Raw genomic sequence first — 19,456 nt, 5'->3', positions numbered from 1 at the left:
CACTCTTTGTGATGGACATTGAAGTCCCCCATCCAGAATACATTTTGCGCCCTTGCCATCCTCAGTGCTTCCTCCAGGTGGTCTTCAACGTACTAATTCATTAGCTGAGAGGGTACGGTATGTGGGAATGAGCAGGAGGTTTCCTTGCCCATGTGGAACCTGGTGCCATGAGACTTCAAGGTGTCCAGAGTCGACAGTCGGGACTCCCAGGGCAACGCCCTCCTGACTGTCTACCACTGGGCAGCCACCTCTGCTGGTCCTGCCGCTGAGACTGGACATACCCAGGAATAGTGATGACGGTGTCTGGAACATTATCTGTAAAGTATGATTCCTTGAGTATGACTATTTCAGGCTGTTGTTTGACTAGTCTGTGAGACAGTTCCCCCAATTTTGGCAGAGGTTCCAGATGTTAGTAAGGAGGATATTGCAGGGCCGACACGGCTGATGTTATCTGGTGTCTAGGTCGATGCCGGTTGGTCTATCTGGTTTCATTCCTTTATGTTTTCTTCATAGCTGTTGAATACAACTGAGTGGCTTACTAGGCCAATTCAGAGGGATTTATGAGTCAACTACATTACTGTGGGTCTAGAGTCACATGTAGGCCAGACCAGGTAAGGATGACAGAATTCCTTCCCTAAAGGACATTAATGAACAAAATGGGTTTTTATGACAATCAACAATGGTCTCGTGATTATGGCCTTCATTAGACAATTCCAGATGTACTATTGAATTTAAATTCCGCCATCTGCCATAGAAAATAGGAGCATTTGGCCTTCGAGCCGGCTCTGCCATCCAACTCAATTGCCCGATCCTGTCTTCCCACCCCCCCCACCCCCACCCCCCGCCATGTCCTTTGATCCTCTTCGTCCCAAGTGCTGTATCTAACCGCTTCTTGAAAACATACAATGGGCAGACTATGGGCGGGATTCTCCGTTGCACGACGCCGATATCTTAATCAGCGATCAGGCGGAAAATCCCTTTTGACGGCAGAATCGGGGGTGGCGCCTGTTTCCGGATGCTCCTCCCCCTCCAAAATGGCATCATCGGGGAGTACGCCGCACGCCTTTGGGTCAGCCTCAGGACGTCACCTGAAGGCCCTCCCCTGATGCTCCGCCCCCGATTGGCTGAGTTCACGACGGCGCAGGTCACTTGTGCTCTGAATTTTCATCAATCTGACATGGTGGCTGCGGACTGTGTCCAGCACCGCCACAGTCGGGGGAAGGGGGGGGGGGGAGACGTGCAGCTGGCCGGGGGGTGGGGGTTCTGGGGGCTGAGGGGACTGGTGGGGGGGTGGTCTGGATGTGGTGAGGGGGGGGGGGGTCCAAGGGGGGGCACTATCTGGCAGGTCGGGTCCGCGCGCGGCGTGCGCCATGTTGTACGGCGCGGCCACCTCAGGTCGTCGCCGTGCACGTGCGCGGCCACCGACCCGACCATTCTTCGGCCATTTTTGGCATGGGAGCCGGGGGCTTTACCCGGCACCGCTGCTAGCCCCTCACCGGTCCCGGAATCAATGAGGATTCGGTGCCGATTTTGACATTGCAAAACACTACTCTTCCCACGCCGGCCTCAGCACTTAACGCAAAATCGGAGAATCTGGCCCCTATGTTCTGCCGCCAGAGCTCAATTGCCCCTGATTGACGCTCCAAAAGCAATTCCCAAACCTTAGCCATGCAAATTAATGAGTGGGCATCCCAATAGCAATATCCGCGGCTGACCACCCCCCATGCATCGCAAAGCAGCCCCAGCCCCATCCCCACATCACAGATCAGCCCCCCCATCTCCAGCTCTTCATTGCAAATCAGCCTCCACCCCCAGATTTTCTTGATTCCCCCCCCTTCTCCCAAGTACCTGCCGCCCCCCCCCCCCCCCCCCCACAGAGACCCCCTCAATAAGACTTCCCCTGAGACCTAATAAAGAGGACCCCTCAGAGACTCACTAATAAGGAGGTCCTCCCAGGAGATCCCCTAAATAAGAAGAACCCCCCACAGAGACCCCCTAAATAAAGAGGCTCTTCAGGGAGTGAGCCTAAAGTCGGGTGCTCTTTCAGAGGGTCGCTGCAGACCCGATGGACCGAATGGCCGCCTTCTGCACTGTAGGGATTCTATGGAAAGGCAGAATTATTGGAAAATCCAACCGGTAAAGCAAATTGCTGTGCAATGCACGCATATATTGGGCAGAGAATTAATATAGATACATCAGTAACACATTTATGTTTAGCCAATACTGGAGAATAATAATCAGGAATATTAGCACCGCTGAAGGATATTGTTTTTGTTTCTACATTAATGGGGCTGAATAAATGCAAGTTATTGTGATAGAAAACACCTTTGCTGGGCATCTGTCTCCCCAGCTACTTTGGATCACTCACATCTCACATTAGGTCATTAACTTCCTGTATAAGGTATCAAAGCTTTGGCATGATATCAGTATAAAACAGAAAACCTGCAGCTGCAGAATAATTCAAAGGTGTAGATAAAAGTTGGATGATGTAAGGTGGAAGTGAAAGGCTGCGCAGAAAATATTTTCCGCAGAATGTGCATTCATGGAAATAGACACAGCTATCAATCACTATCGTATTTATTGTTGCCCAAACAAATCTGTTTGGACATTCCATTTCTGAGACAAAGTATTGACGCTGACGCAGAATTCGTGGACCTTCACGACGGCAAAATTGGCGCCGAACCTGGATCGATTCCACTACATTTAAGGGACTAGCACTGCCGCCACGAGGAACATAATCGATTCCAATGAAAAACAGTGCAGGATTCGCCAGGTCTGTGATTGACATTCGGGAGGCTGACAATCCCCACACACACTCACCCCAGCCAACAAGAGAGCCGTGCTTGTGCTGGAGCGCGCCCATACAGCTGATGGGTCGCTGGGGCAAGAGTGCGCTGGGGGGGGGGGGGGGGGGGGGGACCTATACCACCCGTGGCACTAAGTTCAAAGTGGGCTGTTAGCGGTGTGCGCTGCTGCCTGGCTGCCTTGCTGGCCAAAGCAATGGTGTTCTGTGCCCGTTCACACTACCCCACAGCCCACCTCCTGACCACCTCCCCAGCCCCGCTATTCCCCCCGGCCCAGCCAGAAGCCCCCCGGCCAGCAGCACAACTATCAGCAAACTATGGCGATGTTGGACACTTTCTGTACCCCCGCTCTCTCCCTCAGCAGCCACGATACCGGTTTCACAATTTTTTTTTTAATAAACAATTTTATTGATGTATTTTTGGCATTGTAAACAGTTACAGTGTACAGTAACGTGCAAATATCAACACAAAGCAGAAACATATTGCAAAAGACCACTCCTCTCTCATAAACAGTACCCGAATATTTATCCCTCCTATTCTACTCTAATCTAACCCCCCCCCCCCCGCCGCCGCCGCCGCCCTCGATGAATGGTTGCCACTTTCGGGCGAACCCTAATACAGATCCTCTTAAGGCGAACTTAATTTTTTCCTGCCCTAAAAAGCTCGACATGTCCGAGAGCCATGCTGCAGTCTTTGGGGGCTTTGAGTACCTCCATGCCGGCAGCTACCAGGGAAGCAAAGGCCAAGACGTCGGCCTCCCTCTGCTCCTGGACCCCCGGGTCTTCCGAGCCCCCAAAAATTGGCACCCCTGGAGTCATCACCACCCTAGTTTTCAGTACCTGGGACTTGACATCCGCAAATCCCTCCCACTATCTCCTAAGTTTTGAGCATGCCCAGAACATATGGATGTGATTCGCTGGCACTCCCGCACACCCAGCGCATTTATCCTCCACCCCAAAAAATGTACACATCCGGGCCACTGTCATGTGGGCCCGGTGGACGACCTTGAACTGAATCAGGCTGAGCCGAGCACATGTTGCAGTTGAATTTACCCTACTCAGGGCTTCCGCCCATACCCCCTCCTCCATCTCCTCGCCGAGTTCCTCCTCCCACTTGAGCTCCTGTTCCTCTGCCTGGGACTCCACCCCTTTATATGCTCACGGTAAATATCCGACACTTTCCCCTCTCCCCTAGACACTACTCTGTCCTGGATCCCATTTGACGGGAGGCGTGGGAAGGATGGGACCTGTCTACATATGAAGTCACGCGCTTGCAAGTACCGAAAGTCATTCCCTCTGACTAGTCCGAATTTCTCCTCCAAGGCCCTCATGCTCGAGAAGCTCCCCCCCAAGAAGATATCGCCCATCTTTCCCACCGCCGCCACGCTCGGAATCCACCGTCCATACTCCCAGGGGCGAATCGGCGGTTGTCACATATTGGAGACCAGACCGATGCTCCCACCTCCCCTACATGCTTCCTCCACTGGCCCCAGATCCACAGGCTGCCACCACTACCGGGCTGGTGGAGTACCTGGCCGGCGGGAGTAGGGGGGCCGTGACCAGGGCTGCCAAACTGGTGCCCCTGCACAAAGCCGCCTCCACTCGCCCCCATATAGACCCCGTACCCACCATCCAACTCCTTACCATGGCTATGTTGGCCGCCCAGTAGTAGTTGCTGAGGTTCGGCAGCACCAGCCCCCCCTCGCTACGGTTCCTCGGTTTCACAATTTTTAAAAGCACAAGTGAACCGTGCTGTCGGGAACTAGGCCCATAGGAGGCGGAGTATCACGGAGGCCTTGGAGAATAGAATTTCAGCGGGAGCGGCGTGCAGGGGCTGCCGGTAGGTGAGTATTTGAGTTTAAAACACTTACCTGGTCCCGTTTCTGTTCATCTTTTCTGTTTTATTTTTTATTTTATTTTTTAAGGCGGGAACCGGAAGTTCGACCCGGAACCGGACGTTCGGCCCGCGGACTTCTGGGAAGGTCCGCCCCCCCCGCCCCCCCCCCCGCCCCCCCCACCAATAAATTCTGGTGGAGAGGAAACCCGAGACACTACACGTGTCTCCCACCCGCCCTCCTCCTCTAACCTAATAATGAGACCCATTGGTGTGAGGTAAGTGCCATATTATATTATTATTTTTTTTTAAAATTTATTAACCAGATCTTGGTTGGAAGTTAGAGGGATGGCAGGGAAGGGACTGCATTGTTCCTCCTGCAGGATGTTTGAGGTGAGGGATGCCGTTAGTGTCCCTGCTGATTTTACCTGCAGGAAGTGCAGCCATCTCCAGCTCCTCCAAGACCGAGTTAGGGAACTGGAGCTGGAGTTGGATGAACTTCGGATCATTCGGGAGGCAGAGGGGGTCATAGATAGCAGCTTCAGGGAATTAGTTACACCAAAGATTGGAGATAGATGGGTAACTGTAAGAGGGACTGGGAAGAAGCAGTCAGTGCAGGGACCCCCTGCGGTCGTTCCCCTGAATAACAAGTAGATCGCTTTGGATACTTGTGGGGGGGGGGACTTACCAGGGGTAAACCATGGGGTACGGGCCTCCGGTACTGAGTCTGTCCCTGTTGCTCAGAAGGGAAGGGGGGAGAGGAGCAGAGCATTAGTAATTGGGGGTTCGATAGTCAGGGGCACAGATAGGAGATTTTGTGGGAGCGAGAGAGACTCACGTTTGGTATGTTGCCTCCCAGGTGCAAGGGTACGTGATGTCTCGGATCGTGTTTTCCGGGTCCTTAAGGGGGAGGGGGAGCAGCCCCAAGTCGTGGTCCACATTGGCACTAACGACATAGGTAGGAAAGGGGACAAGGATGACAGGCAGGCCTTCAGGGAGCTAGGATGGAAGCTCAGAACGAGAACAAACAGAGTTGTTATCTCACTTCCGGGTGCGGCGATGACCAGCTGAGTCGCACGTTTCGGCAGCTCCCTGTGAAACGGACTTTTGGGCTCTTGATAGGAGCCCCAACGGCAATTTTGACGGCTAAAAACACTGTGCGGTAAACCAGAAGGGAATCCCCCCTGGATACGGATGGAAAAAGGAGGAGAGAGTGGCCAGATTGCAGTGGATCCTTTAGAACAGCGGCAAGGAAGGCAAGCAAAAACCAAGATGGCGTCGGAAGGTGGCAGTTTAACATGGGGCCCTGAACAACAAGAGTTCTTGAAATGCTGTGTGGAAGAGATCAAAAAGGAAATGAAGAAAGAGCTGTTGGCCCCGATACTACAGGCGATCGAAGGGCTAAAGGAGGAACAAAAGACCCAGGAGCGGGAGCTTCGGGTCGTGAAGGCAAAGGCAGCCGAGAATGAGGACGATATACAGGGCCTGGTGGTGAAGACGGAGACGCAGGAGGCACATCAGAAACGATGTGTGGAAAGGTTGGAGGCACTGGAAAACAACGCAAAGAGGAACAACCTGAGGATTCTTGGTCTTCCTGAAGGTGTGAAGGGAGCGGACGTCGGGGCATATGTGAGCACGATGCTGCACTCGTTAATGGGAGCGGAGGCCCCGGCGGGTCCATTGGAGGTGGAGGGAGCATACCGAGTGATGGCGCGAGGACCGAGAGCAGGAGAAATTCCCAGAGTCATAGTGGTGAGATTCCTCCGTTTTAAGGATAGAGAAATGGTCCTTAGATGGGCGAAGAAAACTCGGAGCAGTAAATGGGAGAACGCGGTGATCCGCGTTTATCAAGACTGGAGTGCGGAGGTGGCGAGAAGGAGGGCGAGCTTTAATCGGGCCAAGGCGGTGCTTCATAAAAAGAAGATAAAATTTGGAATGCTGCAACCGGCAAGACTGTGGGTCACATATCGAGGGAGGCACCACTACTTTGAGACGGCGGATGAAGCGTGGACTTTTATTGTGGAAGAAAAACTGGAATGAGCGGGTTATTAAAAAGAACGTTCGAACAAAGTGGTGGGGCGAATGTGGGGGGCAAAGAGGGGTTTTATGTACTAATCCTGCGATGTGGTAACTTTTCTCTCTCCCACAGGTGGTAATGGGGGGAGGAGGGGAGGTGGAGGAGATGGGGCGTTGGCCATTGGGGGCGGGGCCAAGGGAGAAGCGCGGGCTTGGTTCCCGCGCTATGATAATCATGGCGGGAATAGAGAAGCAGGAAGGAGGGGGCGTCGCACGGTGCGAGCCGAGGTCACGGGGGGAAGCCGAGGTCAGCCAGAGTTTGCTGACTTCTGGGAGCAACATGGGGGGAGTAATTACGCTAGCGGGGGATCTAGCGGGGGGGGTGGGAGGGGGGAATTACTGGGTTGCTGCTGCTGGGGAGAGGGGGGAGCTGGTATGGGAGAGGATGGGCGGGGGGGCACCGCCTGGGGGAGATACAGCTGCGTGGGAACCGGGTGAGGAGCTGGAAAAAGGTGATGGTTAATCGACAAGGGGGGGGGGTAGGAAGCCCCCCAACTCAGCTGATCACGTGGAACGTGAGAGGGCTGAACGGGCCAATAAAGAGGGCACGGGTACTCGCACACCTTAAGAAACTTAAGGCAGATGTGGTTATGTTACAGGAAACGCACCTGAAACTGATAGACCAGGTTAGGCTACGCAAAGGATGGGTGGGGCAGGTGTTCCATTCGGGGCTAGATGCGAAAAACAGGGGGGTGGCTATATTAGTGGGGAAGCGGGTAATGTTCGAGGCAAAGACTATAGTGGCGGATAACGGGGGCAGATACGTGATGGTGAGTGGCAAACTACAGGGGGAGACGGTGGTTTTGGTAAACGTATATGCCCCGAGCTGGGATGATGCCAATTTTATGAGGCGGATGCTAGGACGCATTCCGGACCTAGAGATGGGAAAGCTGATAATGGGGGGAGATTTTAATACGGTGTTGGAACCAGGGCTGGATAGGTCGAAGTCCAGGACTGGAAGGAGGCCGGCAGCAGCCAAGGTACTTAAAGATTTTATGGAGCAGATGGGAGGTGTAGACCCGTGGAGATTTAGCAGACCTAGGAGTAAGGAGTTCTCGTTTTTCTCCTATGTCCATAAAGTCTACTCGCGAATAGACTTTTTTGTGCTGGGTAGGGCATTGATCCCGAAGGTGAGGGAAACGGAGTATACGGCTATAGCCATTTCGGATCACGCTCCACACTGGGTGGACTTGGAGATAGGGGAGGAAACAGGAGGGCGCCCACCCTGGAGAATGGACATGGGACTAATGGCAGATGAGGGGGTGTGTCTCAGGGTGAGGGAGTGCATTGAAAAGTACTTGGAACTCAATGATAATGGGGAGGTCCAGGTGGGAGTGGTCTGGGAGGCGTTGAAGGCGGTGGATAGAGGGGAGCTGATATCAATAAGGACACATAAAGGGAAGCAGGAGAGTAAGGAACGGGAGCGGTTGCTGCAAGAACTTTTGAGGGTGGACAGACAATATGCGGAAGCACCGGAGGAGGGACTGTACAGGGAAAGGCAAAGGCTACATGTAGAATTTGACTTGCTGACTACAGGCACTGCAGAGGCACAATGGAGGAAGGCACAGGGTGTACAGTACGAATATGGGGAGAAGGCGAGCAGGTTGCTGGCACACCAATTGAGGAAAAGGGGAGCAGCGAGGGAAATAGGGGGAGTGAGGGATGAGGAAGGAGAGATGGAGCGGGGAGCGGAGAGAGTGAATGGAGTGTTCAAGACATTTTATAAAAAATTATATGAAGCTCAACCCCCGGATGGGAGGGAGAGAATGATGGGCTTCTTGGATCGGCTGGAATTTCCCAAGGTGGAAGAGCAGGAAAGGGTGGGACTGGGAGCACAGATCGAGGTAGAAGAAGTGGTGAAAGGAATTAGGAGCATGCAGGCGGGAAAGACCCCGGGACCGGATGGATTCCCAGTCGAATTCTATAGAAAATATGTGGACTTGCTCGCCCCGGTACTGACGAGGACCTTTAATGAGGCAAAGGAAAGGGGACAACTGCCCCCGACTATGTCTGAAGCAACGATATCGCTTCTCTTAAAGAAGGAAAAGGACCCGCTACAATGCGGGTCCTATAGACCTATTTCCCTCCTAAATGTAGATGCCAAGGTCCTGGCCAAGGTAATGGCAATGAGAATAGAGGAATGTGTCCCGGGGGTGGTCCACGAGGACCAAACTGGGTTTGTGAAGGGGAGACAGCTGAACACGAATATACGGAGGTTGTTAGGGGTAATGATGATGACCCCACCAGAGGGAGAAACGGAGATAGTAGCGATGGATGCCGAGAAAGCATTTGATAGAGTGGAGTGGGATTATTTGTGGGAGGTGTTGAGGAGATTTGGTTTTGGAGAGGGGTATGTTAGATGGGTGCAGCTGTTGTATAGGGCCCCAGTGGCGAGCGTGGTCACGAATGGACGGGGATCTGCATATTTTCGGCTCCATAGAGGGACAAGGCAGGGATGCCCTCTGTCCCCATTATTGTTTGCACTGGCGATTGAGCCCCTGGCGATAGCGTTGAGGGGTTCCAAGAAGTGGAGGGGAGTACTTAGGGGAGGAGAAGAGCACCGGGTATCTTTGTATGCAGACGATTTGCTACTATACGTGGCGGACCCGGCGGAGGGGATGCCAGAAATAATGCGGATACTTGGGGAGTTTGGGGATTTTTCAGGGTATAAATTGAACATGGGGAAAAGTGAGTTGTTTGTGGTGCATCCAGGGGAGCAGAGTAGAGAAATAGAGGACCTACCGTTGAGGAAGGTAACAAGGGACTTTCGTTACCTGGGGATCCAGATAGCTAAGAATTGGGGCACATTGCATAGTTTAAATTTAACGCGGTTGGTGGAACAGATGGAGGAGGATTTCAAGAGATGGGATATGGTATCCCTGTCAATGGCAGGGAGGGTGCAGGCGGTTAAGATGGTGGTCCTCCCGAGATTCCTCTTTGTGTTTCAGTGCCTCCCGGTGGTGATCACGAAGGCTTTTTTTAAAAGGATTGAAAAGAGCATCATGGGTTTTGTGTGGGCCGGGAAGACCCCGAGAGTGAGGAAGGGATTCTTACAGCGTAGCAGGGATAGGGGGGGGCTGGCACTACCGAGCCTAAGTGAGTATTATTGGGCCGCTAATATTTCAATGGTGAGTAAGTGGATGGGAGAGGAGGAGGGAGCGGCGTGGAAGAGATTAGAGAGGGCGTCCTGTAGGGGGACTAGCCTACAGGCTATGGTGACAGCCCCATTGCCGTTCTCACCGAGGAACTACACCACAAGCCCGGTGGTGGTGGCTACACTGAAGATTTGGGGACAGTGGAGACGGCATAGGGGAAAGACTGGAGCCTTGGGGGGGTCCCCGATAAGAAACAACCATAGGTTTGCCCCGGGGGGAATGGATGGGGGATATGGAATGTGGCAAAGAGCAGGAATAACGCAACTGAAAGATCTGTTTGTGGATGGGAAGTTCGCGAGTCTGGGAGCGCTGACCGAGAAATATGGGTTGCCCCAAGGGAATGCATTCAGGTATATGCAACTGAGGGCTTTTGCGAGGCAACAGGTGAGGGAATTCCCGCAGCTCCCGACACAAGAGGTGCAGGACAGAGTGATCTCAAAGACATGGGTGGGGGATGGTAAGGTGTCAGATATATATAGGGAAATGAGGGACGAAGGGGAGACTATGGTAGATGAACTAAAAGGGAAATGGGAAGAAGAGCTGGGGGAGGAGATCGAGGAGGGGCTGTGGGCAGATGCCCTAAGCAGGGTAAACTCGTCGTCCTCGTGTGCCAGGCTAAGCCTGATTCAGTTTAAGGTATTACACAGGGCACATATGACTGGAGCATGGCTCAGTAAATTTTTTGGGGTGGAGAATAGGTGTGCGAGGTGCTCGAGAAGCCCAGCGAATCATACCCATATGTTTTGGTCATGCCCGGCACTACAGGGGTTTTGGATGGGGGTGACAAAGGTGCTTTCAAAAGTAGTAGGAGTCCGGGTCGAACCAAGCTGGGGGTTGGCTATATTTGGGGTTGCACAAGAGCCGGGAGTGCAGGAGGCGAGAGAGGCCGATGTTTTGGCCTTTGCGTCCCTAGTAGCCCGGCGCAGGATATTGCTAATGTGGAAAGAAGCCAAGCCCCCGGGGGTGGAGACCTGGATAAATGACATGGCGGGGTTTATAAAGCTAGAGCGGATTAAGTTCGTCCAAAGGGGGTCGGCTCAAGGGTTCACCAGGCGGTGGCAACCGTTCGTCGAATACCTCGCAGAAAGATAGACGGAATGGGAAAAAGAAGGCAGCAGCAGCAGCCCAGGATCGGGGGGGGGGGGGGGGGGGGGGGGGGGAGGAGGAACCAGAAGGACTCTCAGGGTTGTTAATATATACTGTATAGTATGTACAGGTCGTTGCTACAGATAATTATATATTGGACTGTTAAATTATATTTTTGGAGAGTGTTACTTGTGACAAGGCAGTTGCCAATTAGGGCTAGTTTTCATTTTTGTTATTTATTATTTATTCATTTTTTGTTTATAAAATAGGTCATTGTTATTTGTGTTGTTATAATATTGTGTAAAGGATGCACAATGTACTGTGTTGGTTGACAAAAATTTTCAATAAAATATTTAATTAAAAAAAAAGAGTTGTTATCTCTGGGTTGTTGCCCGTGCCACGTGATAATGAGATGAGGAATAGGGAGAGAGAGCAATTAAACACGTGGCTACAGGGATGGTGCAAGCGGGAGGGATTCAGATTTCTGGATAACTGGGGCTCCTTCTGGGGAAGGTGGGACCTCTACAGACAGGATGGTCTACATCTGAACCTGAGGGGCACAAATATCCTGGGGGGAGATTTGTTAGTGCTCTTTGGGGGGGGTTTTAAACTAATGCAGCAGGGGCATGGGAACCTGGATTGTAGTTTTAGGGTACGGGAGAATGAGAGTATAGAGGTCAGGAGCACAGATTTGACTTCGCAGGAGGGGGCCAGTGTTCAGGTAGGTGGTTTGAAGTGTGTCTACTTCAATGCCAGGAGTATATGAAATAAGGTTAGGGGAACTGGCAGCATGGGTTGGTACCTGGGACTTCGATGTTGTGGCCATTTCGGAGACATGGATAGAGCAGGGACAGGAATGGATGTTGCAGGTTCCGGGGTTTAGGTGTTTTAGTAAGCTCAGAGAAGGAGGCAAAAGAGGGGGAGGTGTGGCGCTGCTAGTCAAGAACAGTATTACGGTGGCGGAGAGGATGCTAGATGGGGACTCTTCTTCCGAGGTAGTATGGGCTGAGGTTAGAAACAGGAAAGGAGAGGTCACCCTGTTGGGAGTTTTCTATAGGCCTCCAAATAGTTCTAGGGATGTAGAGGAAAGGATGGCGAAGATGATTCTGGATAAGAGCGAAAGTAACAGTGTAGTTATTATGGGAGACTTTAACTTTCCAAATTTTGACTGGAAAAGATATTGTTCGAGTACATTAGATGGGTCGTTTTTTGTACAATGTGTGCAGGAGGGTTTCCTGACACAACATGTTGACAGGCCAACAAGAGGCGAGGCCACTTTGGATTTGGTTTTGGTAATGAACCAGGCCAGGTGTGAGATTTGGAGGTAGGTGAGCACTTTGGGGACAGTGACCACAATTCGGTGACGTTTACATTAATGATGGAAAGGGATAAGTATAACCCACAGGGCAAGAGTTATAGCTGGGGGAAGGGCAATTATGATGCCATTAGACATGACTTGGGGGGGGGGGGGGGTAGGTTGGAGAAGTAGGCTGCAAGTGTTGGGCACACTGGATATGTGGAGTTTGTTCAAGGAACAGCTACTGCGTGTTCTTGATAAGTACGTACCGGTCAGGCAGGCAGGAAGGCGTTGAGCGAGGGACCCGTGGTTTACCAAAGAAGTGGAATCTCTTGTTAAGAGGAAGAGGGAGGCCTATGTGAAGATGAGGTGTGAAGTTTCAGTTGGGGCGCTTGATAGTTACAAGGTAGCGAGGAAGGATCTAAAGAGAGAGCTAAGACGAGCAAGGAGGGGACATGAGAAGTATTTGGCAGGTAGGATCAAGGAAAACCCAAAAGCTTTCTCTAGGTATGTCAGGAATAAAAGAATGACTCGGGTAAGAGTAGGGCCAGTCAAGGACAGGGATGGGAAGTTGTGTGTGGAGTCTAAAGAGATAGGCGAGATACTAAATGAATATTTTTCATCAGTATTCACTCAGGAAAAAGAGAATGTTGTGGAGGAGAATGCTGAGACCCAGGCTATTAGAATAGATGGCATTGAGGTACGTAGGGAAGAGGTGTTGGCAATTCTGGACAGGCTGAAAATAGATAAGTCCCGGGGCCTGATGGGATTTATCCTAGGATTCTCTGGGAAGCCAGGGAAGAGATTGCTGAGCCTTTGGCTTTGATTTTTATGTCATCATTGGCTACAGGAATAGTGCCAGAGGACTGGAGGATAGCAAATGTGGTCCCTTTGTTCAAGAAGGGGAGCAGAGACAACCCCGGCAACTATAGACCGGTGAGCCTCACGTCTGTTGTGGGTAAAGTCTTGGGGGGGGATTATAAGAGACAAGATTTATAATCATCTAGATGGGAATAATATGATCAGGGATAGTCAGCATGGCTTTGTGAAGGGTAGGTCATGCCTCACAAACCTTATCGAGTTCTTTGAGAAGGTGAGTGAACAGATAGACGAGGGTAGAGCAGTTTGATGTGGTGTATATGGATTTTAGTAAAGCGTTTGATAAGGTTCCCCACGGTAGGCTATTGCAGAAAATACGGAGGCTGGGATTGAGGGTGATTTAGAGATGTGGATCAGAAATTGGCTAGCTGAAAGAAGACAGAGGGTGGTGGTTGATGGGAAATGTTCAGAATGGAGTTCAGTTACAAGTGCGTACCACAAGGATCTGTTCTGGGGCCGGTTGCTGTTTGTCATTTTTATAAATGACCTAGAGGAGGGCGCAGAAGGGTGGGTGAGTAAATTTGCAGACGACACTAAAGTCGGTGGTGTTGTCGACAGTGCGGAAGGATGTTGCAGGTTACAGAGGGACATAGATAAGCTGCAGAGCTGGGCTGAGAGGTGGCAAATGGAGTTTAATGTAGAGAAGTGTGAGGTGATTCACTTTGGAAGGAATAACAGGAATGCGGAATATTTGGCTAATGGTAAAATTCTTGGAAGTGTGGATGAGCAGAGGGATCTCGGTGTCCATGTACATAGATCCCTGAAAGTAGCCACCCAGGTTGATAGGGTTGTGAAGAAGGCCTGTGGAGTTTTGGCCTTTATTGGTAGAGGGATTGAGTTCCAGAGTCATGAGGTCATGTTGCAGCTGTACAAAACTCTGGTACGGCCGCACTTGGAGTATTGCGTACAGTCCTGGTCAGCTCATTATAGGAAGGACGTGGAAGCTTTGGAACGGGTGCAGAGGAGATTTACCAGGATGTTGCCTGGTATGGAGGGAAAATCTTATGAGGAAAGGCTGATGGACTTGAGGTTGTTTTCGTTAGAGAGAAGAAGGTTAAGAGGAGACTTAATAGAGGCATACAAAATGATCAGGGGGTTAGATAGGGTGGACAGTGAGAGTCTTCTCCCGTGGATGGAAATGGCTAGCACGAGGGGACATAGCCTTAAACTGAGGGGTAATAGATATAGGACAGAGGTCAGAGGTAGGTTCTTTACGCAAAGAGTGGTGAGGCCGTGGAATGCCCTACCTGCAACAGTAGTGAACTCGCCAACATTGAGGGCATTTAAAAGTTTATTGGATAAGCATATGGATGATAATGGCATAGTGTAGATGGCTTTTGTTTCGGTGCAACATCGTGGGCCGAAGGGCCTGTACTGCGCTGTATCGTTCTATGTTCTATGTTAATACCGGGTCGGACTCACTAATGACATGCATATAGTGTTACTGTACACGTGTTCCGGACCACATTGATGCTGCTGTAGAGGTGGCGGAGAATTGTGATTTTGCGTCAAATCGGTACCAGCGCGATTTTAGCGTCGGAACCCATTCTCCGCCCAATTATGTTTCGCGATTTCAGGCCAGGGAATTTTGCAACGTAAAACCAAAGTGTCAGGATTGGAAAGGACAAATTTGTATTTATGTTGGTGCCTTCCATGTCCTCGGTCAAGGTATCCGACATTGTTTCCCAACCTATGTATTATTTTGAAAATTTGCTTGTAATGTGTGCAAAAGTCAACATTCAAAAGAACAGGGCAATATCTGGGCACGGAGTGACAAAATGCTTGGATGGACAGTTCTTGGAGAACCCGCAAATGAGCCCAATATTTGGTGTAACATTCCACAACATCGAGGAAGGTCCATGGATCACAACCGGATATTTGCTCGAAACGCGATCAAGTGATGAAATGAAGCTCGCTTATTGTCACAAGTAGGCTTCAAATGAAGTTACTGTGAAAAGCCCCTAGTCGCCACATTCCGGCACCTGTTCGGGGAGGCTGGTACGGGAATTGAACCGTGCTGCTGGCCTGCCTTGGTCTGCTTTAAAAGCCAGCTATTTACTTGTGGCTTATTTTGTTGTGTGTGTTTAATTCTGTATTTAAACAACTTGAACCGATGGCGGGGGCAGGTTTAGGGCCCGTGCATTCAGACAATAACTGATATTGCAGGAATTGTATTTATAGGGGATTGTCCGGAGACATGGATCAATCAGATTACAATTGGCATAATTATTGCAAATGTATCTGAATCAAAACGGTGCAAAAAAAAGTGATACTTCACTGTCATTCTTAACCCAGATTCGAGAGTGTTTTGTTCCAACCTCTCGCATTTATTAAGGCAAGTTGTGCGGTCTCAGATCCCAGCCCGAGTGTGTGCCGTGCTCACTCGCACAGAACTCGCTGCTAATGCGATTTCAGACTTTATTCTGGAATGGCTTTGGGGAAAGGTGATTTTGTTTTTCCTCTCTCTCTCTCCCCGGGCAAATTCAAGTTTAAAATCCAATCACCATTAAAGAAAGCGAGAGATGCAAGGACAGCCCCGCTTGTGGCGATTACAGTGGTGAATGCTGCTTTTCTATGGAGCCCGGAGGGTTCAGTCTTGTCTCACGGCAAACATGCAACCCAGATTGACGCTTATTTTCTCTCTCTCCTACAATTGGAAAGTCTGAAGATTAGACAGAGGAATGTGCTATTTCCTGGAATCCCCGTTAACCGGTTTGAGGATGACCGGAATTAACAATCAACTACAAAGCACACTCCCCCGCTGGGTTACAAACATCAGGATTGAGTGCAGAAGAAATGAAGTGGACATTACCTTTCTTTCACTTTAGGCGCCCGTGCATCTGTCAAATCCATGTGTGTGGATATATAATCCGAAAAGGCTGTTGGATCAAAGCCATTGTTTAAAATATATCCCATTACGACACTTCTCCAAACCAATGTTTGGAAAAAAAAATCCTTTTCAACTCTGGAGTCAAGGCCACTTTTGAAAGAGTGGTTAATTTCAAAAACGAAAATTAGTTGAGAGCGAAAACGGGTCGCCCGATTTTCGAAGTGAGAGTTTTTCACTTTGAGCCTGTCCCACATGGGGCCAGTGGTCGTCTGCAGGAGTGTCTGACCGCGGGGGGTGGTGCAGCGCCAGAGGACCCTCAAACCCAGCAAGAGGTGAGCATGGAGCAAAAACAGCCCCTGGCCCATCCGTTTCTGCAGAGGCAGCACAAGCTGCCTCTTTCATTTCATTTCATGTATTCCCCGTTTGGTGCAGAGGTTTGCAAAACTGTCAACCAGAGCTCCGATCCTGCAGAAAGTGGACAACTTTCCACGACCAGCTCCTGCAGTAGCGGCATTTAATCCCTTACTCTGAATCAGCTATCCTCGATATGGTATTTCGCACATCCAACTTCAATAACGATGCCCCCAAAACGATGTTTTCAAATCCATTTACCGGATGGGGGCCAGCATTTATTGCCCATTCCTAGTTGCCCTTCAGAAGTTGGTGAGCTGCCTTATTTTGCAAAGGATTGCAAAAACTCGACTGAAATAGACATGCCTCAACAATGAAACGCGGTGAGATTCCTACTTTGGTTAAGGTTTAGGATCTAATCTACAGTGATTTTCTTTTCTTAAAAAAAAAGATTGCGGCCTAGAAAAAAGGCCTCTTTTCAGACTCTGCCTTCCCCCGGTTAGCGGGAAAAGGGGGAAGCTGAAGGGCTTTTGGAAGCAGACTTGACCCGGGGCTGAAGGAGAGGCTTCAGAGACCTTCGGGGAATTTACCGGGACAGCACCTCTCTCATCAATCAACGGGATTCCAGGAGTGTCATGTTTTATTCCTGAATGATGAACATTTGCCAAACGGGAAAGTGTTAAATTAGGCGTGACGTGTGATTGATGAGGAAGGCGAACATTTTCAGAAATTCCAAGGATAACTTTTGACATAATCATTGCAGCAACCCAGAGAAAAAGTGGCATCCGGAACTGTCTGTTTAAGGACATTGTTCAAATACTTTCAATCATCCGGTGTTCCTTGCATGTGCATTTTATTTGAAAGCTGTTTTTAATAAAGTGCTTATTAAAACCGGGGAGGGGGGGAGGAGGGGGAATCGCCCCCCTCTTTCTAATTCTATAAGAATTGGTAACATGTTTCCCAATGTTTAGTTCCCCCCCCCCCCACTACTCCTGTCTGTGCCAGAGCAAGAATACTGTCTCTGCCAGTTCAGTTCCAGCCCTATCCCGCAACCTTTCCCAAGGTCTCATCCCAAGATGCTATTTTTATTCCGCTAAATACCTGAGAGTTGATAATACCCCATTGCCCGCGGATCTGGATGTTCGAAGAGGTTGGAATTCAGTGAGCCACGGGTCCATCTGCTGCGTTTAAACACGGCGCTGGAAGTTTCAACAGAGTTGTTCGAGAGCAAGCGGGAGGAGGGAAGGATTCGGGGAGATCAGCCGCTGCTGTTCGCAAATGCTGAAGTTCTCTGGAGGTTTGAGTGATGGAATTTGTAATTAGTTGCTGTAGTGGGCGCTGCGCTTTAACTGATGACCCACTGAGAAAGTAATTCGATCGCAGGAAAGTTTGGAAAGTATTTGAAAGGGAGAGTGATGATGGAAAGTCGAGTTCAGCAATCTGGCCCACTGAGCGGATGGGGTTGTGGAAAAGGCTAGAAGTGACTGCACACGACCCAGGGATGCGGAGCTGAGAAGATGGGGAGGATTCCGGCTTGGCCATTCAGCTGGTGAGACCTCCACGGGTTTGAGCTGCAGATCCCCTCGCCCGGGGCTCGGATGCCCTAATTCTGCCTCAACAACAGCAGCAAGAATGAGTTCCTCCCCAGCTGAAGGGAACGTGGCTGTGTTAAACGTGGACACAGCTGCCAACCTCTCCTCCGGGCTCTGGCCAGCGAACCACACCCAGGAGTTTGAGGATGGAGCAGCCTCGAGTATCTACGACATCCTGATCCCCACCCTGTACTTCCTGGTCTGTGTGCTGGGGCTCGCCGGCAATTCCTTGGTCATCTTCAGCATCGTGCAGCAGGCGAGGCTGAGGACGGTGGCCAACATCTACATCTTCAACCTGGCCCTGGCGGATGGCCTCTTCATGCTGGGACTGCCCTTCCTCGCCCTGCAGATCGCCCTCCGCCGCTGGCCCTTTGGCAGCTTCATGTGCAGACTGGTGATGATCTTGGACGGCATTAACCAGTTCACCAGTGTGTTCTGCATCACGGTGATGAGCATCGACAGGTACCTGGCTGTGGTGCACCCCGTCACATCTTCCAGGTGGCGCAGTCCCAGGCTGGCAAAACGAGTCAGTGTCATCCTGTGGGTCATATCCTTCATCCCTGTCATTCCCATGGCCATCTACTCGGATGTTGATGGCACCTTGGATATCTGCACCTTAATGTGGCCGGAGCCTGCGCTGCTCTGGTCCACCGCCTTTATTATCTACACCTTTGTGCTGGGATTTGCCCTACCTTTTATCATTATCTCCCTCTGCTACATCGTGCTGTTGTTGAGGATAAAGAGTGCCCTCGTCTCCTCACATAGCAGTGGGTGCGAGAACTCCGAGAAGAAGGTTACCACCATGGTGGTGGCCATCGTCCTGGCCTTTGCCACCTGCTGGCTGCCCTTCTACACCATCAACATCTGTGCTGTCTTCCTGCCCATCCCCGACAGCCTCACCATCAGGAGGTCCTTCGAGTTCATGGTGCTCCTCTCCTACTTCAACAGCTGTGCCAACCCCATCCTCTACATCTGCCTGTCGGACAGTGTCTGGAGGAGCTGCCAGGCGTGGCTGTGCCCCCGCTGGGTGCTGGGGAAGAAGGGGCAGGAGGGGTCTCTGGAGGAGCACCAGATGCAGGGTCTGACCGAGTTCACCGTCTCCGCCGGGGAGGCGGGGGAGCGAGTTCAGATAACAGCACCCTAACCCCGGGGTGCGGTCCAGCCCTCTCCTGCAGACACCCCCTCCCAACCTACGGGGCTCCTATACGTGGACTGAGCCCGGGAATTGACTGGAGGCATCGAGTGTCAAACACACACACACACATACAGAGTATGGGGAGAATCGGTTCTACGGCAATTCCTGGGCAGTCTCCTTGGTCGCTTTCGATGCCATTTCTATCAGCTTTCTCAAAGTTACATGAATCGGAACATTGTCTATACTTGGGTTACATTCGGGCAAGATTCAAGAAGCAACTTAACCTGGCGCATCAACAATCAGTGCATGTTGAAGAGAGTCACACTGCACCAGTATGGGTCTGCAATAACACCACAGGGTGCAGATAAGCACAGCCAGCATTGAAAGATTGTAGGTAAGAAGTTGGTTCTATCGAGCC

At 50.9% G+C, this 19,456-nt stretch overlaps 2 protein-coding genes across 2 annotated transcripts in view; one reads left to right on the top strand and one right to left on the bottom strand.

The window, feature by feature from the left end:
- LOC140395589 (zinc transporter ZIP11-like) overlaps nucleotides 1-17,529 on the bottom strand; it is a 764,184-nt gene extending 746,655 nt beyond the window's left edge. The window contains exons 1-2 of the mRNA XM_072483554.1: nucleotides 17,413-17,529; nucleotides 15,943-16,009 (exon numbers count right to left, since the gene is read on the bottom strand). The gene's annotated coding sequence lies outside the window, so the exon portion shown is untranslated. The remainder of the gene's footprint in view (nucleotides 1-15,942; nucleotides 16,010-17,412) is intronic.
- Nucleotides 17,530-17,691: 162 nt separating this feature from the next.
- On the top strand, nucleotides 17,692-19,190 carry LOC140395588 (somatostatin receptor type 5-like). Its single transcript, XM_072483552.1, has one exon. It carries the CDS (start codon nucleotides 17,944-17,946, stop codon nucleotides 19,045-19,047), a length of 1,104 nt encoding a protein of 367 aa, XP_072339653.1. The 5' UTR covers nucleotides 17,692-17,943; the 3' UTR covers nucleotides 19,048-19,190.
- The last annotated feature ends 266 nt before the right edge of the window (nucleotides 19,191-19,456 follow it).

Source organism: Scyliorhinus torazame, chromosome 18, assembly GCF_047496885.1.
Source record: "Scyliorhinus torazame isolate Kashiwa2021f chromosome 18, sScyTor2.1, whole genome shotgun sequence".
NCBI lineage: Eukaryota > Metazoa > Chordata > Chondrichthyes > Carcharhiniformes > Scyliorhinidae > Scyliorhinus > Scyliorhinus torazame.
This window is presented reverse-complemented; position numbering and strand designations above follow the sequence as displayed.

What these genes read in the sequence shown, in the direction of transcription:
- LOC140395588 (XM_072483552.1), top strand. Translation starts at nt 17,944, where the DNA reads ATGAGTTCCTCCCCAGCTGAAGGGAACGTGGCTGTGTTAAACGTGGAC.